At 35.8% G+C, this 19,738-nt stretch overlaps 2 protein-coding genes across 2 annotated transcripts; one reads left to right on the top strand and one right to left on the bottom strand.

The window, feature by feature from the left end:
- Positions 1-1,621: 1,621 nt before the first annotated feature.
- LOC131437542 (uncharacterized) lies at positions 1,622-5,033 on the top strand. The gene is made up of 2 exons (XM_058606951.1): positions 1,622-1,841; positions 4,290-5,033. Exons 1-2 carry the CDS (start codon positions 1,665-1,667, stop codon positions 4,728-4,730), a joined length of 618 nt encoding a protein of 205 aa, XP_058462934.1. The 5' UTR covers positions 1,622-1,664; the 3' UTR covers positions 4,731-5,033.
- Positions 5,034-12,431: 7,398 nt separating this feature from the next.
- LOC131438626 (origin recognition complex subunit 4) lies at positions 12,432-14,263 on the bottom strand. The gene is made up of 4 exons (XM_058608757.1): positions 13,955-14,263; positions 13,555-13,900; positions 13,228-13,379; positions 12,432-13,176 (listed from the first exon to the last, which is right to left on the bottom strand). Exons 1-4 carry the CDS (start codon positions 14,144-14,146, stop codon positions 12,490-12,492), a joined length of 1,377 nt encoding a protein of 458 aa, XP_058464740.1. The 5' UTR covers positions 14,147-14,263; the 3' UTR covers positions 12,432-12,489.
- Between the last annotated feature and the right edge of the window lie 5,475 nt (positions 14,264-19,738).

Raw genomic sequence — 19,738 nt, 5'->3', positions numbered from 1 at the left:
AAACTGGAGTTTCAATTTAATAAAGGCCCCTTTCAAGACTTAGTTCTGATCCCAGCTGCGTCCATGAGTTCAACCAATAGCTAAATTAGAATAAAAATAATGTAATGATACAAACAAACTCGAAACAGTTTATGAAATTATTAACAAAATGTCTGAAAATAACAGCTTATTTTATAATTTATAGAAGTTAATCGTTTGGTTCAAATAATATTTCCGAGTAGATTTCATAATTAATGACGAGTTACCTAAGATGATATTTAAGTAATAAGAGAATATGTTTTAATAAATGCAAAACGTTGTGACTATGTTAGAATTAAATTAGGATAAGAATATTATGTAAAAGTGATGCTATGGCGAAGAAAAACTTATGTAAACTGCCTTAAGAAATAAACGTATTTATGAAAAAAAAACGCTTTTGATTGTTGGAACCATACATTTTTGTTTGATTTTAGGAATAAAATGATTTCTTTCAAACTAATTTACCAAGTAATGTTTGATACTATTTTTATTTGTTTTCAATTTCCTAATGTACAAATTTTTTAAATTTTGCATTTTTTATCGCTTGATGAAGCCATGATTTTTTAAATTTTATATAGCATCCAACGATTCGGTGCTCCTTCAGTCAAAATAAAGATCCTGCATGAAATATGTTTTTGCAAAGAAAATGTGTTATGCAATGTTATGTAATTTTCAAAATATTCCCAATTATCGATACATACGCTTGAATTATTGAAAATCTCCTAGGAAATTAAAGAAATGTATGTAAACGTTACTTATGAAACTTGCAAAAAACTTTATCCGCGGGAAATAAAAAAATGCCCTGGAGTATTCTCGCGGGAAAAAATGCTCTTGTTTATTAGAAATAAAACTGTTACGGTTCATTTGAACAGTAAACTTAGTTATATCAGTACACAAATAAGATTTGAATTGAACCCATTTTTTTTCTTGAAATAAAGATACAGCAGGATTGAGTCAACACGGATATTTCGATAACGTCAATTCAACTTTGGTTGACATGTAATAAATAGTTAGTTTATTTCAACAACAAAATTCGTCGGGAGCAAATAAATTGTTCGTTTAGTTAAACCAAAGTTTAGATTCAAATCAAGTAGTGAGTTTTTTTTATATTTAAGGGAGAAATTGGTTCAAAACACTTATATTCTAGCTTGAAATGAACATAAATCATTTTAAAAACTCTACTAACTGTTTTTTTTATTTCAAACATGCTCCATATATCTGCGTGTAGTAGTTTTAAAGGTTAAACACTGCTGAGTCGGAGACGATACTTAAAAAGAAATCAAAGTGGTGATGTGCATTTATCATAAATTTGGAGGTTATGTTTGACATCTCAAATTACTAATTTCACATTGAAGACTCAGTCAATAATTCCAAAATACAGATAAGCAAATGATAAAACCGAAATGCAAATGCGTTACGAAAGTTCATTGCCTTTCTATGTTCAACTATGTATCATATCATTGTGAAAAAAATCAATACCCCGACGATATGGATACAAATTAAGTCAGCTCTTTCCAAATTTACATTAAATGCGGGTATAACGTTTACTGTATAAATACCCCCCGTAGTTCCATTTATAACGGCAGTCTGTTATCGAAGAAGATAAAACAATACCAAATAAGACCACGTATAATTCACAATCCACAATGAAAATTTTCCTGTTACTCACACTAATCTACGTTGTAAACGCCGCTGAAACACCAGGATTTTTCATCAAACTTTCCAAAAGCGTTCCTCGCATTGGACGTCGTGGGGATTTCGAGAACTTTTTTCTGAAGCAATCAAAAAGTGTTCCTCGAATTGGTCGACGAAGTGGATTTTCAGTAAGTAGGGATGAAATATTACAGCACTTAAGACAATATCAGAAAGCATGCAACATATGCTAAATCAACTGTAAAAATTTACACGATTTTTTTCAAAGTGTATAGATCAAACAGTGTTACAAGTTATATAATACGATATCGTTTTGTTCCAAAATTCTGTATTTTGAATTCTTAGTCTAAATGTTTCTCAAAGTAGATCTGAAAGGACTGATTAAAAAGATAAAAAGATTAAAAAGATAAAAAGATTAAAAAGAAAGAAAAGATTTTCTGCTGTGAACGACCGTAACTAGGTTAAAACCGGGTAAAAATAAACGATATAATAATAATAAGATTTTGCCCCACGGAGGTGAGTGAAAATTGACGGTGCGGGAGAGCGAAGTAGTAGTGAGTAAAGAGAGGTACAATTTTTTTTTCAACAAGTACAATTATTATAAAAGGAACAATCGCCAACCTCAATATGGTTGAATTAATTATTTTTTACATGTGGAATATGGAATGGAATTTTATTCAAAAGATTTCTCCCGAATTTTGGGTAGAGAAATTCCACATGCATAATCATCCGGGTTGGGAGAGCTCGACACTCACAACACGTCTTTCACCGGCCCCGAGACTCAATATTGCCTTTCATAGCAAAGATCAAACAACTATCGACGCTTCTCTCGAAACCCAAGGCCAAGATCATAAACCTTCGTTTTTCTGCTATATCTAAGCTCTTAGATTGATGTCAGAGTGTGCGCGGAACGCGAACCGAAGCGAAGCGATTCAATGTGATGTAGTGCATCGCATTCACTGTGACAGGTTTGCTTTGATCAAATCAAAGACATCATATTAAGAAGATATCCAGCTATCATATTACTCGAACAAATCATTGGCAACATCGTTTTTTGCGAGCATGGCGCCCTCAGGCGAGTCCGCATCGAATCGCGTACATAGAAGTAGTGGAGAGCACTGCGCACCAATACAATTGACATGATACGTTGAATGTGATGCCGTGCGATGGCGTTGCTGAACTGAAGATTGATTTCGCTCCAAGCTGACAGGATCTGAGTAAAACCATAAATCAAATAAACATAGATTTCCCATTGTACGGAGACACTGACAGCGCTTCTAGTGAGAAACGAGTGTACTTTTTTCCATTAGCTACTGTAGTTGTGTTAAATGCGCAGGCTACTTTATACATGTATTTTAGGAGCATTTACGCACCCATTCTACACCAGACGGCGCTTTTGGTGTCACTTGTTGCTCAACTACAGTACTATTACACTGGGGAATGTAGGTTTATTTTATTTATGGTAAAACCCAACCCAGTTCTGACCCCAACTGCTATCAAATGTATGCATTCGACAGCAGTTGGGGTTGGAGTTAGTTTTGGCTTCACCCCTCTATCGATCATGATACGTTAGTGTCACAGCCTAAATAAGTTAAGGCATATTGACTCTGTTTTCTCAGAGTCAATATGCCTTAACTTATTTAGGCTGTGAACCATTTCGCGGTTAATTTTAACTTTTGGTTGAAATCTGACACTCGAGCGGATAATTTGATGTTGTCAAAAATAACCCTGCTCGAGAGCATGGTTATTTTTGACAGATCGATGATTATTTCCCGACACTAAAAAAAATCTTCCAATGAAAATTCTAATATTAATTCTTTAGTTGAAATTATTTCCAGTGGAAAATAAACCCAAATTACTATCTTTCCTTCAAAACTTGAAATGGGCCGCAGTTTAAGTTAAATTTAACTACTCGACACAAAATAACCACTCAAGTGTCAGATTTCAAATAAAAGTTAAAATTAACCGCGAAATGGTTCACAGCCTTACAAATATTTTTGGGATTTCCAATGAGCGTAGGTGATTTAGGAATCCATTCATTTAATACTGCGTGCATGTGTTAAAAAAAGGTTGAATCAGGGACATTTAGGATCTAGATACGTCTAGGAAAATATCTGGATGGATTAATGTCTTTCGAAAGCAGTACAACATTTCAATGGGTCCATATGTTCTGTGATTGAGAGACTGATTTCTCCGGTTTTTTAATGGCAATCACTTTTACTTGTCTTCAGTCAGGTGGCACAGTATTTTCAAACCTGTTCAAATATTTCATTTAGCGTCTTTAGGCGACGTTGAAGGCAGATTCTTCACGAAGTTGAATTTTATTCTGTCTAACCCAGGAGCATTATTATTACAAGACAAAAGTTTGCGTAATCATTCTTCAATTCGAGTATTACTCACTCTCATTATCCACGTACCGATATCTTATTTGCCTGGCCGTATTTCAACGAGTTTTAATTTTGTAACGAATACCGATCGTTAATACGGGCAGTATTAACGAAACCATAAACGCTCTAATGCTTTTTACAGATGAACCAGAGATTTGTGTCATTTTTGTAAAATCCTGTCATTTAACGAATTCTAGAGTAATTTTTCATTTCATTTATCTCTCGTTACAGCAACCAGCACAGGAATACTCCAGCAACTGGTTTGAACGACTTATAAGTCCTTCTAAACGACCATTGACTGAAAAAAATGATTTGGCGGAAAGCAGCCGCACTTATAGTAAAGTGCGTCCTCTCGATCTGCACCACATTATTGACATTCTCTCGGATGACCTGTTTTTCGGATCAGATCTCAAATTTATCTCATGGGACGTCCTGGACAAAGCACTGGAAGAAGATCCTGATCTAATGAACAAACTAAGTGCATTGGCGCGAGATAAGGAGGTCCATCAGTTGAAGCAGCTACTGTCCACTGACAAAAATGAGATAGTCCAGTACGTTCCGCTCGAGGGCGAAACGGCAGATGCTCGTTCCAATAAAGCCTATATTTATCGCACTGACGGGAATGGACAGAACGCGCAAGTTAGTAAGGAGAATGTTGAATATCAACAATGAAATTATGTAAATGACTATCGAAAATAGATTATAGTTTCTAGAGGGAACAGATTTCCAGTGATAATGCAAATTTACAGATTGGATAGTTTTGTACTTTATACCACTAAAAGGAAATGTAATATTTCATAAAGTTGATGGAAATGAGTATTAAGATAACACCTAAAATAAGAATTTTCAGACGGACTATCAAATCCCTCTATAAACTACAATCAATCCTAGTGCCGAACTCATTTCGGAATAGTGTAATAAGATCAGTAGGATAAATGTATTTTATATATGTCAACAAGATGTTTGTCACTTGAATCTACACTGTGTTCTTTCAATTTCATGCTAAAAATGTTTCGAAATCCATACAATTTTTCGATAATAACGAAATAGACAATTTGCACAATCTTTGATATTCGAACAGAATCAATAGTCCAATAGTAGCTTTCCCACGAGCTTAAGCTTGTTGAAATCGGTTCAGCCATCTCCGAAAAAATTGAGCGGTAAAAAAATATTTGAAAAGCGCTTACACATATACACAGAGAGAGATTTTCCGATCTCATCGAGCTGAGTTGAACGGTTTATAACACTATGGGTCTCCGAGTACTATCTTTTCATAGAGAACGACAAGGTTTATTCACCAGACCTGGCCCTTTCCGACTATAATTTCTTTGTCTCCTGTGGCCACGCAAAGCGTGCATCGATATTCACTGAGTGCTGAGTCGTGCTCACAAATTACCAAAAAGAAACACATCGATTTTTTTTTTAATTATTGAACTGATTTTCAGGCAATTAGGAATAGATAGTAATTTTGTCTTAAAAATTGATATTGATTTTAATTCAGACCTAGTTTTTCCGGTTCCGTAGAAAAAAAAAACAAAACCCTAAATATAAACTTAGTATTTTTTCATTCTATCTGCCAAATCCTGTAATATTATTTGCTGTATCTAGAAAACGTCTTCAACTCGACCTATGGCCGGTCTTCGCCAACCACCCAAGGCAGTTCGCTTTCTCATCTCATCAAAGTCAGTCGATACAACAAAACCGCTTACGTTCGGGACGGAAGAAACCAAGTACAGTATTGTGTAGTGAACAATAGAACGACCTCGAAATGAGTGAACCAAACGAACAAAAGCTACCACAGCTACGAAAGAATACAATTATTGTTGACTTCAGCAAGTGCAAAATTCGACCTTCGATACGAGAACTGAAAGGTTTGCCTAAATAGCAAATGCATCTTGACATTAAACTTATTTATTTATTTATTTATTTATTTCGTCAAGCAAATGTAGACTACATATAAATGGTTTACAATGTTTACTTAGATACTACGCATTATTTCTACGACTAAGCTGTAATTTCAATTCATTTTTGGACATACAAAGGTCAAGATGTTCGCAATATTGATTGTAGTGGCGCATTATACGATTGATTGGGCTATATTTTGCATAATTTGTTCTAGTGTTTCTTTCTAAAAATAATTTCCTGGTTCGTAATTGACGGCTAGGTGTATAAAAATTTATTTGCGATAATAAAGAAGGTGATTGAATGCGTTGAGAAATAATGTCGCTGATAAAATAAACCATTGCAAGGTCGCGGCGTTCTTTAAGTGTTTGAATATTGATGAGCATGCAGCGTGCTTCATATGGTGGTAAAGGAAATGCTGTCCAGTTTAATTTACGAAGTGCATATAAAAGAAATTGTTTTTTAATAGATTCGATGCGTTCTTCGTGAATAATATTGTATGGATTTCATACTAGGCTGCAATATTCCAAAATAGGTCTGACATATGTACTGTATAATAATTTAACTGTGTATGGGTCCTGAAAGTTATGACTGAAGCGTTTAATAAAGCCCAGCATGCTATTTGCTTTATTGATTATGGTATTGTAGCGTTCCACAAAAGTGAGCTTGGAGTCTAAGATTACGCCTAAATCTCTTACAATTTTACATTTTTCTACAAGTTGATTTCCTAGATGTACATATGTTTGTGGATATAGTTTCATTTTCCTACTGAAAGTTATTGAGTTACATTTTTTTACATTGAGTTGGAGTAGACTTTTGCAGCACCAAATGTGGAATAGATTGATTTCGTTCTGGAATATTACATTGTCGTTGATATTTTTTATTTCCATGAAGAGTTTCATGTCGTCTGCATATATAAGCACTTTCAGATTTTTTAATTGGTGCAGACAGAATACTTTGGAAGCGGACTACCTGTACACGATTCGTTAAGTATGATTTGAGCCATTCCAGAAGAGTATGTTTTATGCCATATTTTTGTAGTTTGTGTAGAAGTAATGGTATGTCAATACGGTCGAAGGCTTTGCTAAAGTCAGTGTAAAGAGTTTCTACGTAGTTTCCGGCGTCCATTGCATTCAGAGTGAATGTCATAAATACTAAGAGATATGTTGTAGTTGAGCGGCCTTTAAAAAAGCCATGTTGTTTGTTTGTTATTACATTTTTAAGTTGATGAACAAGTTTTTTGTTAACAATTTTTTTGGTACAAGAAAGGAAGATTTCCATGCTTTAGAAAAAGTACTTTTATTAAGTGATAAGTTAAAAAGTAGTTGTAGTGGTAGTGTAAGTTCTTCAGCAAGATTTTTTTTAAATATTGGTGGTATACTGTCAGGTCCAGGCCCTTTTGAGACGTCTAAGTTTTTCAGTGCTGTCGAAATGTCATGTTCTGATAGATAGTTTACAGAGATGGAGTTTGAAAATGCAGGTATGAAGGAGAAGTATTCACGATCACGGTCAGTTTCGGAATAAGATGTATATACTTCTTGAAAAAAAAATTTGCAAATTGATTGCAGATTTCTGTACTATTTTTCCCTACATGTTCGTCGAGGTGCATTTGAGATGGAAAATTGTTGCTTTTTAGTTTGGTTTTTGTGTAGTTAAAAAAGTTCTTAGAACAAGTCTTTATTTCGTTTTCAATTTTGCGGTTATATTCTTCATGTGCTGTGTTAATGGCTATTTTGAGTTGATTGCATAGGTTTAAGTAATTTTGAAGATGAGCATCACTTTTTTCTTGTTTGTAAGTTTTGTGTGCTTTTTGTTTCCTATTTTTCAAATGTTTTAGTTGTGAATTGAACCATACAGGTAATTTGTTGTTATGATTTTTTCTTCTTCTTTTCATAGGCAAAGTTTCGGCTAATATTTTGTTTATAAAGTGATAGAATTTGTTTACTTCGACGTCGATGTGTTGTTTACATCCAGTTTTATGAAGAGTTGAATGCAATTCAATTCGCAAAAGACGATAACAATGTGCACTATGTGGAGCACGAAACTATTAAGTACAACATTTTAGTATATATGGAAGATAGTGCTACAGAAGCAGGGTTGCAAACGGTACTGGAGAATGACACGAAACAGCAGACATTCAAACTGCGCAAATGACAGCAGTCGCCGATTGTACTTCGCCACGACTGCAGGAGATGAAAAATGTCATAGGTCTCATGACATTTTTTCTCGTGAATGTCGCCGTTTGCACTCATCGATAGCTGTTCTAATCTTTTCAATCTGAGAATGGCTAGCCACAATAAACAGTAGCTCCTTCCAAATTCAACAACTTTCGATAGGCAGTCGCCAACAAGGCTTAACTTAGAAATTCGTTTTATGTCGATTCTCATGAGGTGTAGGGGGACATGCACAAGAAAGTCTTGCTTTCCAATGCAGACGGTTTTTTTTTTGTGTATCCTTACGTGTTTTGTTTCTCTGCACTCCCGTTGGAAGGAAGCGGTTCAGTGAGAAAAGCAAAGTAAATACTTTGACTTCCAGAATTTGGATGCACTTTTTCGATCAAACAATTGAAGCCCGTTTAGCATGAACAAGAATTCTAGAAGTAATAGGAGCGCAAAACTTATTCTCTCTGCTGTAAGATTTCTTGCCTTTGCGTCATATTAGAAAGGCAAAAGCTGCGCTCCTGATACTTCGTGTATGAAATTTGTGTAAATAATTGTAATATTTTTGAAACATCTGCATGAACAAGCTTTGTGATTGAATTTTTTCGAAACTGAAATTGAACCGACAATAAAAACACCGCCGTTCGCATTAAATTTATCGCCACAGATCAATCACAGCGGATATAACAGTCCCGTTATGAAAATGTCATGACATTTTGAGCTCGTGACATTCTCGAAACCCGTGACCAAAAATGAACAAAGCAGCTACTTATCCAGTATGTACCTACACTACCACAAAGCGAACGCTGTGGCTTTGACTGCTGTGAGAGAATGCGACAAAATTAACTGCTCTCAATATTGCTGTCGTGTGTCGTGGCTCTCATGATTGCGCCAAGCTCTCGTGTCATTGCGAGTTGGCTACTGTTGAACGTAGCAGCTGCGCATATCGTTGGCAGTGACTGTCTTATGCTTGGCAACAGTATAAAAAAATGTCAAATTTTCGCACCCCTGTATAGAAGTGCGTGTGCATAATCTTCCCTCAAGCGTCATCGATCCTTATATTCGCAAAACTATGCCTCAATACGGAGAGATTCTCTCTATCGAAAAAGAAAAGTGGAAGAACTTTTTCCCCGGTATTCTAAATGGCGTACGTTTGTTACGCATGCGCTTGAAGAGACCTATATTTTCTTATGTGATTTTCGGTTAGGATACAAGAATCCCGTGCAAATCACTTGTTGCCTATGACAACCAGATGGCAACATGTCAATATTGCCAAAAAGCTGTTCACTACAGTAAGCCATGTGATAAACTGGACAAGGAGACAACTACACCAAAGGACAACGGTGCTTCCTTCACACCAACACCAAGCAACTCCAGTACACCTGTGACAGCCACCAACAACAATGAAGCATCCCCTTCAACGAAGCCATCAGTATCTCCTATAGCGCAAAGTACACCATCTGCAGTTAACAGCTTAACCTCCAACTAACCAGCAACTGCAACCAGATTGAAGGATAATTTTCATCGGGTTGTCGTCCGCCATCCTAATGACATGCCCAGCTCAACTTTTTGTGACGTTTAGCTATTAAGAGTGTCTAAAATAGGATGAATCGAAATAATTACATCCTAGAACCTCTTTGGAAACCAAAACTACTATGGATTCGAGCACACATGTTCACTCAAACCGAAAATAACTAATAGGGGTAATGTAGTGTTTACACTTCTGCTGGCTGTCAGCATGCTGGTGTCAGTGTAATGCCCTCTTAGGAAAAAAACGTTCAACGGTGGTCCTTCGTTGGTTCAATACGTTCAATCATTGGACCACCGTTGAACGTTTTTTCCTAAGAGGGCAGTACACTGACACCAGCATGCTGGCAGCCAGCAGAAGTGTAAACGGGCCATAAAGGAAAGAAAGAACACAATTTTGGATCCACTGTTCCGCTTATGTCGTTGGCTGGATATGGATTTCATTCTCATAATTTGCAAGCGGAGCTGAGAGTGACATTTATTTCACGCGATTTTATGACTTTTATTAGCCTCGTTTTGATACCCGAATCAGGGGCATGATCTTTGACATACCTCAATAATGTATTCGATAAAGAGAAAGACATCATTACACATCACTAGGTGGAGTTTATTTTTATTTGGTAAGCGATATGTGAAATTCGTGATTCATCCAACGACGATTATCTGAGCTGAGCGTGTGTGGCGTCAGGTCAATTTTGCGTTTTGATTTCATTTCAGTCTCATCAGTTATTTTTTTCATGAAGGCACATTATTTTGATTAAAAGAAAACTGACGGACTGAGCGATTAATTGAAGAACTGTCAGTTAATCGGATGAAACTGAGCTCGAGAGCTCCAGTCAATAAACCGGATGAACTCTTCAGTCACTTCAATTAATCGTTCAATAATGACGTCACACACGAAAAACTGTCTGGAAAACTGAACGTGTATGGGCCGCTTAACAGACTCAGAACTAACACACTGAGGAAAGTTGTGAAACACTAGTATCTGTATCCGTTACTATTTTGAGAAGTTAAACATAGTGAAAAACAATGAAGTTTATTTTCTTATAAAACGTGCCAATAGTTTCTTGATTGATCCTGCCAAAACTCGTATGATTGTCACCTATAATTAGGAAATCTTGTATAAAATGAGATAACTATGAGATTTTGGAGAGTACAGAATTTTCACGAATCGTCGACATTTATTGGCTGAAATTTGTTTTTTTTTAACATTTCGTCTTTGACTTTTCAGCAAGAAGCACCTCATGATGAACTGATAGTGGTTCAGAAAAGAAACAAATATAAAACTACACAAAAACTGATCGTCAAAAGGCGAGATAACTAAATGCTGTCTGTGATGACATTTGCTCAATCGAACGGCATCGACTAGGTGTTATCACCTTCTACGTTATTAGCAGTATGAAAGAGTGTGAATTCGTTTGGATGTTATACCTTATGATAAAAAAAGAACCGGAATTTTATTAAACAACGCAAAATTTCAATTTTTAATAAATTTCTTTATTATCGCCTTCAACGTACTCTCTTCCTGCGGCAATACATGCATGCCAACGCTTGATCCAATTTTCCATACAAGTTTTATAGGCCTTCAGTTCACGCAGCGAATTCTATTTTATGGTCTCTATGGTCTCAAAACGCGTTCCCCGCAATGGCAATTTGAGTCTGGGGAAGAGGAAAAAGTCACACGGGGCCATATCTGGAGAGTACGGTGCTTGGTTGATGATATTAGTTGAGTTTTTGGCCAAAAACTGCGATACAACCAACGCTATTTTTGAATGAAATTCAGCTGAATATTAAAAAAAACTTATATCCAAGGCGACAAATGTGTTTCTGAACGAATAAAAATTAAGAACTGTCAATCTTCATTGCACTAAAAAAGTTTGTGCAAAACGACGTATAGAAAAAGAACAGATATTAAATTTGTTATGTGCAACGTCTACTTGTGCTAAACAAGTACACGAAATCGTTTCATAGAATATATTATAACGAATTATAAGAAACTTATGCACTCTGCTATGTTTTTTCTGGTGATATTATTTTACTTTACACCAACAATAGCTAAAATATTGTGTTGTACTGACATATTTCGTCCTGGACATCTTATGGTCATGAAATTGACATTGATTTATCTAGACTTCTTGTCAACTTGTTTTCATAAAACCGCCTATAACATGCCTTGCAAAACATTAGTATTTTTCGTTTTTTTAGTATTTTTCAATTCATTCCCAAAGAATTCGACGTAAAAAAAACAAAATACAACGTATGAGTAGTTACTTATTTTATTCTTGACACTTAAATGCTCAATGTTATTTAAAAAACAACATATCGGAACCGTCTCAAACTTCGTATTTACGCGTTTCATGCGAAGTTATATTGAAACAAAGAATCGACCTAACGTATTTAAGGGTTAATATAAGTGTTTGATGCATGTATATGTCCCAAGGGTGTAATTGACTGGTTCTGAAAATTAAAGGTTTGGATACAATTGGTGAGCAATAGCACTTTGGATGCAAACTGGAGTATTGGTAAGATTGCAAAATGATTATACAAAAGTGATGAACATAAGCTAAATACGCGTCGATTGCTTGCCATTTGCAAGAAATCTTACGTGTTTGAATCGTATTGAAAAAAAAATGCATTAATGCGGGGCAGGTTAGAAAAACGATAACCTCGAGAAACGGTTTGCTCTTTATACGAAATGAGTTATCCGAATTGAAAAGTTCTCACCTCTCTGAGCCTTGTTAGTTTACTTTTAATATTTGCACATATAAATAAAACACATGACATCTTTTTTCTGTAAACCGCAAAATGCCTTTATTACTTGGAAATCATTATTACAAATATAATCACACTAAACAACGCTGCGCCCACTGACTGATCTCTGTTGGCAAATTTTGAGACCTCATGACGGCCTGATTAATCTGTCCGTATGTTAACAGTAACCGATGCAACTGATACTCTTTTTGCACCTTCGATGCTGTACCACTGACTGGCACTATCAGTTCTAAATTTTTAATATGTTCATAGGATTTAAGCACAACGCTCCGCTCTATTCCCTGCATAGTAGAACTAGAATTGGCAAACTTGTTATAACGGGTGAGCACCATTTCAAAGTTGAACGGATCGCGATCGTAAATTTCTGAATGATGTTTCATTGCTATCAGCAAGCACAACTCTAGGACTGAAAGACCGCATAGTAATAACACTTTGTCATCGCTATCATACCTCTGTCCAAGAAGCTGTATGCTTTCCGCGGTAATCCACGGGTTAGCTTCACTTAACTGAGACACTATCTCGAAGAGAAAGCTTTTGAATGTCCCCTCGATAACTTCGTAGTTGTACATATTTTGCAGGACGACAATAACATTCCGATTGGAGGCAAGAGCATCGATATGTTTGTTCCATTGATTGACCCATGTAGCTGTAAAAGAATAATCATTGGGATCAAAAATTCGACGGAGTAGCGGCATTTCGTCGTTTTGTAATGCTTCAAGTGGTATCGGTTTATGGTTATTATTTAACTCCTTCAATTCCTACAAAAAAGTAATACATAACTAGAGTTCATTTGTTTGGTTCATACGAACCTTTTCCGTCGTCAACTTCAAAAGCGTTTTAAATAACATGATGCGTTCTTCAGTCTCATTCTCTTTTGGTAGTAAAAAAATTTGACGATGCGAAAACCGAGATTTCACTCTCTTTTCGAGTAACTCAATGACGTCCAACCGAGCAGAAATACCTATGAAAAGTGAATAATTGTAATGAATCAATGACAATTTGATGGCTCTTATTTTGAAAAACGGCATAAAGATGTTCGACCATGTAGGTAGATCAAATGTACGTTCTCTTTGAATTTGCTAACTCGACCTAAAATTAAAACGCCACTATTCAAGATAAAGGTGTATAACTCTTACCCAGCACACATATTGGAGCCTGAGCAGATTGAGCAACGTCAAATAGATTGTAAAGTAACGTTTGATTGTGATGTGAGCAAAAGAGATCGAATTCTTCCAGCAGGAAAATTACACTTTTCGATTTTTTCTTATCTCCCGCCTTAAGACATTCAAGCAAAAATGCGAGATTTTCAGCAAATGATCCAAAAACTTTCCCATCAACAGCATTCTCTAATTTCATTTGTGAAGTTGCTGACTTTAATGCCGATCGGTCGTCCGTGTGAATTAATCCATTAAGATACACAATTAAGGTATTTTTGAAGAACTCTTTCTCTGGAAGTAAGTCCGCCAACACCGAAGATACAAGCTGCAAATATACGTTAGTACTGATACATAATACATCGAAAAGTTATTGACTTACCGTTGTTTTACCACAACCTCTAGGACCCAAGAGAAGAGCACTATTGGATTCACCGTGTTCCGCGGTTCGCGACAACAGATCACGAATATGCTGCCATTCCGTTTCAAATCCTCGGAAACTTGTTACATCCGTGAGTAGACGACTTTTTAAAAACTGACGAGTTAAATCAGTATAGTTTTGAGCTACCGGCATTATCAAAATCAAACGATCGGATATTACTTATTTCATGTTAGAAATAAACAACACAATCTACAGCTGCCAATGTTATTTTGCGCCGAATAACAAGTGTCGGTCGATGAGGATGGATGTCGACTAACACGGATGTCGAAAGCAGAGATGCCAGGTCATTTTTTCAAAAATCTGTGATCGAACCCAGAACCTGTCTGTGAAAATCTGTGACCGTTTTCCGTACCCCTACAGCTGTTCAAAATAAAATTTGGTGAGCAAAAAAAACAAAGGTCTCTCCACCCATTTTCCGTACCATTTCTGCTGATCGAATTCAATTTAGTGAGCAAAAAAAAAAAAAGGTCTCACTACAAACACGCTGTAGCTTTTTGGTGCTAAACTGTGCTCGATTTCCAAAATCTGTGAAAATCTGTGATTTATTCAAGAATCTGTGGAAATCTGTGATCATTTTCAAAAATCTGTGAAAATCTGTGTCAGTTTTAAAATCTGTGCAGAAAACTCAAAATCTGTGAGACACAGATTAATCTGTGAACCTGACATCCCTGGTCGAAAGCAATCCGTTGTCAAAACACACACACTTAATTGAGGCTACCTAAAATTCAGTATAAAAAACAAAGTCGGCATTACATTCCTTTTGTGGAATTCGGCCTTTCTGTTTCAACAGACTTCGCAGCCGATTCTTAGTGTACAGAATCATTGCATGGCTAATACTATGGATCATACTGACACTAAGAATTTGAGTATAAAGACACACAAATAATTGGACATTGCGAGGTTTCTATGCCGGTGAAAAATGAGCGATTACACTCAAAATAATATTCATATTATAGTTACGTGAAAAGTTATGTGAATATTTTCCACCCTACTTTTCACGTAGGTTTTAATGGACTGGCATTTAAAAGCTGTTTAATGCATAATCCAGTAAAAGTTACGTGTTTCATAGGTAAACGTAATGTACTGTTCATATCACATTTATCTATCAGTTCATATCAAATTTAGATACCAGAAAATTACTATTTTATATATTGGTTGAAGTCGAAAAGGAGATTCCAGATTTTGATATAAATCTATGAAATCAAAAATGCCATGAAATATAAAACATTTATTTCAGAATATTGTCATATAATTCCAATGGCTTAAAAAGCAACTAATAACGTCGTGGTATCTCAAATCGACAAGCCTCCAGAAATCGTTTATGTTGTCACTGCCATCCAACCAAAGCCGAAGTCGAGATCCAAGAACTCCCACAACACTACCGATGCAGGTTGAAGTCGCATTACATGGTTCATACCGACGGCCTGTTTGAAGCATTCGGCAAGAGCGGGTTAACTTCCAGACTCACGCAGGCACTCGGTCCAGTTGAACACATGGAAACTTTCATACTGGAATGGTCTGGTCGATGGAGTAAAAAACTGTAATTAAATAACTTTTCTCGCAAATATTTACACTACTTACACTTTGAGGGCCACTGCTCGCCATTTTCAAAATCGAGTTTTTCACACTGGAAATTCACGTAGATTGTTTGACGTTTGGTCAATTCACGTAAACATTATGTGATGACTATATTCATTTTAGGGGATGTTCGTATAACATTCATTTTCGTCACGTAAAATATTCAATTTGACATTTGAAACCATTCTACGTGATTTTTCAAGTGAATCGAACGTGAATTTTTATTTGAGTGTAGAAACTAGTGAAATATTGGTGGCCAATATATTCCTTAATGCAAAGAAAACAGTTTCTAAGAGCGATAAACACGTGACACTAGGGCGACTATCACCGGCATGGAATGGTTATGAAACAACAACATTAATTGTAAGCAATTCTTATGGAGGCACATAAAATCAAGTTCACGGAACATTTTGACGTCCGGTATATGAGTAATAACCGGCTAGAAAAATTAATAAATTATTCTTGACATCGACCAAAGGTGATAATTCGTCTGAATCGTTTAAGTGCTGGTGTTTCCCGATGAAAATATTGATAAAAAAAAAAATAATAAAGCAATCTCATTTGCATTTGCGGTTATAAAATGTAAGTTGTCAAAAAGGGTAATAATGGGCGATCTAACGTTGTATTTCACAAATAGAGGTGAGGATAATGATTTCATGTTTATCTGTCAAAATGCAAGGGAAAACGATTTTCCACTTGCAAAATCATTTATAAATTATTTACATCATTTTTTCATGCAAAAAGTTAATATTCATGTAAAAAAATCATTCCCTATCTCTTTTTCGTTAGCAGCACCCAAGATTCTATTTCAAACAATTAATATTTTCAGTTAAGAGTTCAACATGTGAGAAAATGTTATGTGAATACTTTTCAAATAATTTTTTTTCGTCGCGTACAGTATTAAATGTCATTTGAAGAACTACACGCGTAATCTTTACCAAATATGCGCTATATGATGAAAAATAGCATTTCACCGCCTTTTAACTTATGTCTCTAGCGTTCAACATAACCTCAACTGAACCGAAACAAATTCCAAAATTCGACATTGGTCACCATAAAGTGATTTTCACTGGTGGTTAACAAAGATTGCGATGCGACAAGATAGCGTAACTGTCATTCTTATCGATTCAACCCCTCCGAGACCACAAACCAGAAAAATATTTTTTTCAAATTGGCCGTTAAATGACTTTGTATCAATAGACATCTTTGTCTTTGAAACCTAGTGCTTCACTCGAAACATTATCAATATTAACCATAAAAAATAAGTTACTAATAAACATTGAAAATCGGTTACTCTAAACATTCAGTCGTCTTTGACAGATACATATTTGTTGATGCTTTAATTGAACAAACAAATAATTCTTGTTGCTAGAGAATATTACCTTTTAAATCTGCAATTGCCTTTTATCAATCAGACGATTTATTCCTCTATTCACTCTAATTCTTGATATAAAAATGCTGCAAACTTCAGTACAACTGGCAACGAAGGGGTTAAAAAACTGTCCAACTCCTGGACAGAGATGCCAGGTAAAATTTTCACGTTTACATACTAGAAATCTCCTAATGCAAGTGTTAAATTTTAAGGTTGACGAGAAAAACTAAACAAGAAGCCCGACGCTATTTTAAAAGTCTGTAAATTGGACGACTGTACATAAAAGTGTCAAAAACCTGTCAAAAGTCTGCAAAATTTTCAGAGTTCTCTTACAAAAGAAATCGGCAAATTTTCATGCAAATCTGCAACTTGGCATCTGTGATTCTGACACTCATTATTTCGCTATTCTGCGGCGATTCCGTCGCATTCTATGCAACGCTGAAAATCACAATATCATCTTAAGAAATCAAAGATGATTACACGAAACCAGCGTTTGGATAAAAGAAGCAGTCAAGATAAGTATACATCCCAACTAACCAAAAGATCGGATAAAAGGGACTGATTTGGCTTAAGCAGCTCTCAAAGTTAATCAATAGCATTCTAAGCAGCCCATTTTTTAAGTAATTATCCACACTTGAAAGTTCACGCGACGAAGCGGAACGAACTTCTAAGCTGCCTCTAGAATACATTGTTCAGCTTCTATGCAGCGAAAAAGTTCACGCGGAACTTGTTCTGTACTTTCAAGTTGCTAAAAGTACCACGTGCACTCTTAAGCAGCGAGAAAGTTCACGCGGAACTTGTTCTGTACTTCGAACTGTCAAAAATTGCCACGTGTTTTCTTAAGCAGCTAAAAAGTTCACGCGGAACTTGATCTGTACTTTCAAGTTTTCAAAAGATCCGCGTGTACTTTTAAGCAGCAAGAAAGTGGACTTTTTAAGTAATTGTGGAACTTCTGGTTGCTTGGGATGCTTCACGGCGTGTGATATACATAAATATGTCTGCTTTTTTAACTATGTGCCATTTGATAAAGTCTGAGCCTAGTTATTCCGTTGGCGGTAATCATTCGATGCACGAGAATGAAAGAGAGCAAAAAATGTTCACCCATACCATTGTTTCTCCTTCTCTCGGTAAGAGAAAATGGCTCTCCTCTAGACGAAAACCGTGTTTATCGTTGAATTACAAACAATCCAAAGTCTGAAACTTTTGTTACTGCAGTAAACTTCATAAATATTTAGAATGGCTGCAAAAATATTCTGAATTATGTTAAATTCAGCAGATGAAATTTGAAGGAATTTATAGTAAATTACAAATTTACAAACAAATCTGCAAGCCCGATATCTCTGGCTAAACTGATTCTTATTGTTTACTTTCTCTTTCGATTAGTTTATTGTGTTTACACTCAAAACTTAATATTGATCTAAGCGAAATATTACGGAAATTTCCGCTAAGATTGCTTGTTCCAGAAGAACAAGGTTTATCATTTCCGATTATTTAATGATATCAACTTACCGAAATCACGGTAAACAGCTTTAAGACAACCAAAATTCGGTGATTCATCAAAGTAGCCATTTTTCTTTAGTACAAAACTGTGAATAAGTGCATGTGCTCATATGTGGAATCAGTTGCAATTATTCGTGACAAGAAATCCCCCAGAGAATCCTAAGGAACACGGGATAAATATCCTCGCAACGCAAATCTACTACATGAAATTGATTGGGTATATATGATGATATATTTCCTCAAATATTCAATGTATTATTGGGTCATGGCTTTCGTTGTAGCCGGGTCCTTTGTTTTGTTTTACTTTTCTTTACGTTTCGTCTTAGACTCGTCAGTGCAGAGCAGATCAAAAGTGAACTGCTTATTGCCAACTTAAACAGTTCAACTTGAACCGCTAAACAAACGTAAAGTGAATTCTATTTGCAAAACACTTATTATATTGGTCCCGAAAGGCCATGTCATTGCTAATGTGCCGAACGAAAACGTTATTTTCGGCTAATACTGGCCGATTCAGGTATGGTCATTTAGAAGTTATCTTAAGTTTGTGCTTAGGGCACATAACCGTTTTTACGTTTCTTTACAATTAGTCTTAGATTTGTCAGTGCAGAGCAGTTCAAAAGTGAACTGCTTATTGCAAACTTAAACAGTTCAACTTGAACCGTTAAGCAAATGTAAAGTTAATACTATTTGCAGAACACTTATTAACTGTTGTTGTTGTTTGTATTTGCTGACGTGCCAAACGAAAACGATATTTTTTGTGGTTCCGACTGGAAATAAAATGAAAGTGGATCCATTCTACTGTGTATATGTTTTGCAGTATTTTCTTCATATGATCATATATATTGTTTCTTGTTTTACATTTCTGAGCCTATCAGTTTATCCACCAACATAATGTTGAAGTCGATAAATCTGAGATAACGAGTTTTAACTGGGATGTGTATTTTATATTTCATTTCAATAACGTGCTTAAAATTTCGCCAATAACTCGCACGCATGAACACCGATAATTTCGGTAATTTCTCTCGGTAATTTATAGTCTTCCCCAAACCGAAAATCTCGGTGAATGCAATTACCTGTCAAACGAAAAGTACCGAGAGTTTCAATTATTCTAATGTTGGCCGAGCACTCGGCTGTTCGAACACAGACTAACAGACAGGACACTCAAATTAGATTCTTCAATCATTTTAACGGTCATTTCGAATATTCCTTTATTTGGGACAGTACTCACATGTGTCATGATGGCGCCACGTTACCCTATCAAAAACATCCTGTCT

The sequence above is a fragment of the Malaya genurostris genome, chromosome 3 (assembly GCF_030247185.1).
Source record: "Malaya genurostris strain Urasoe2022 chromosome 3, Malgen_1.1, whole genome shotgun sequence".
NCBI classification, from domain to species: Eukaryota; Metazoa; Arthropoda; class Insecta; order Diptera; family Culicidae; genus Malaya; species Malaya genurostris.
This window is presented reverse-complemented; position numbering and strand designations above follow the sequence as displayed.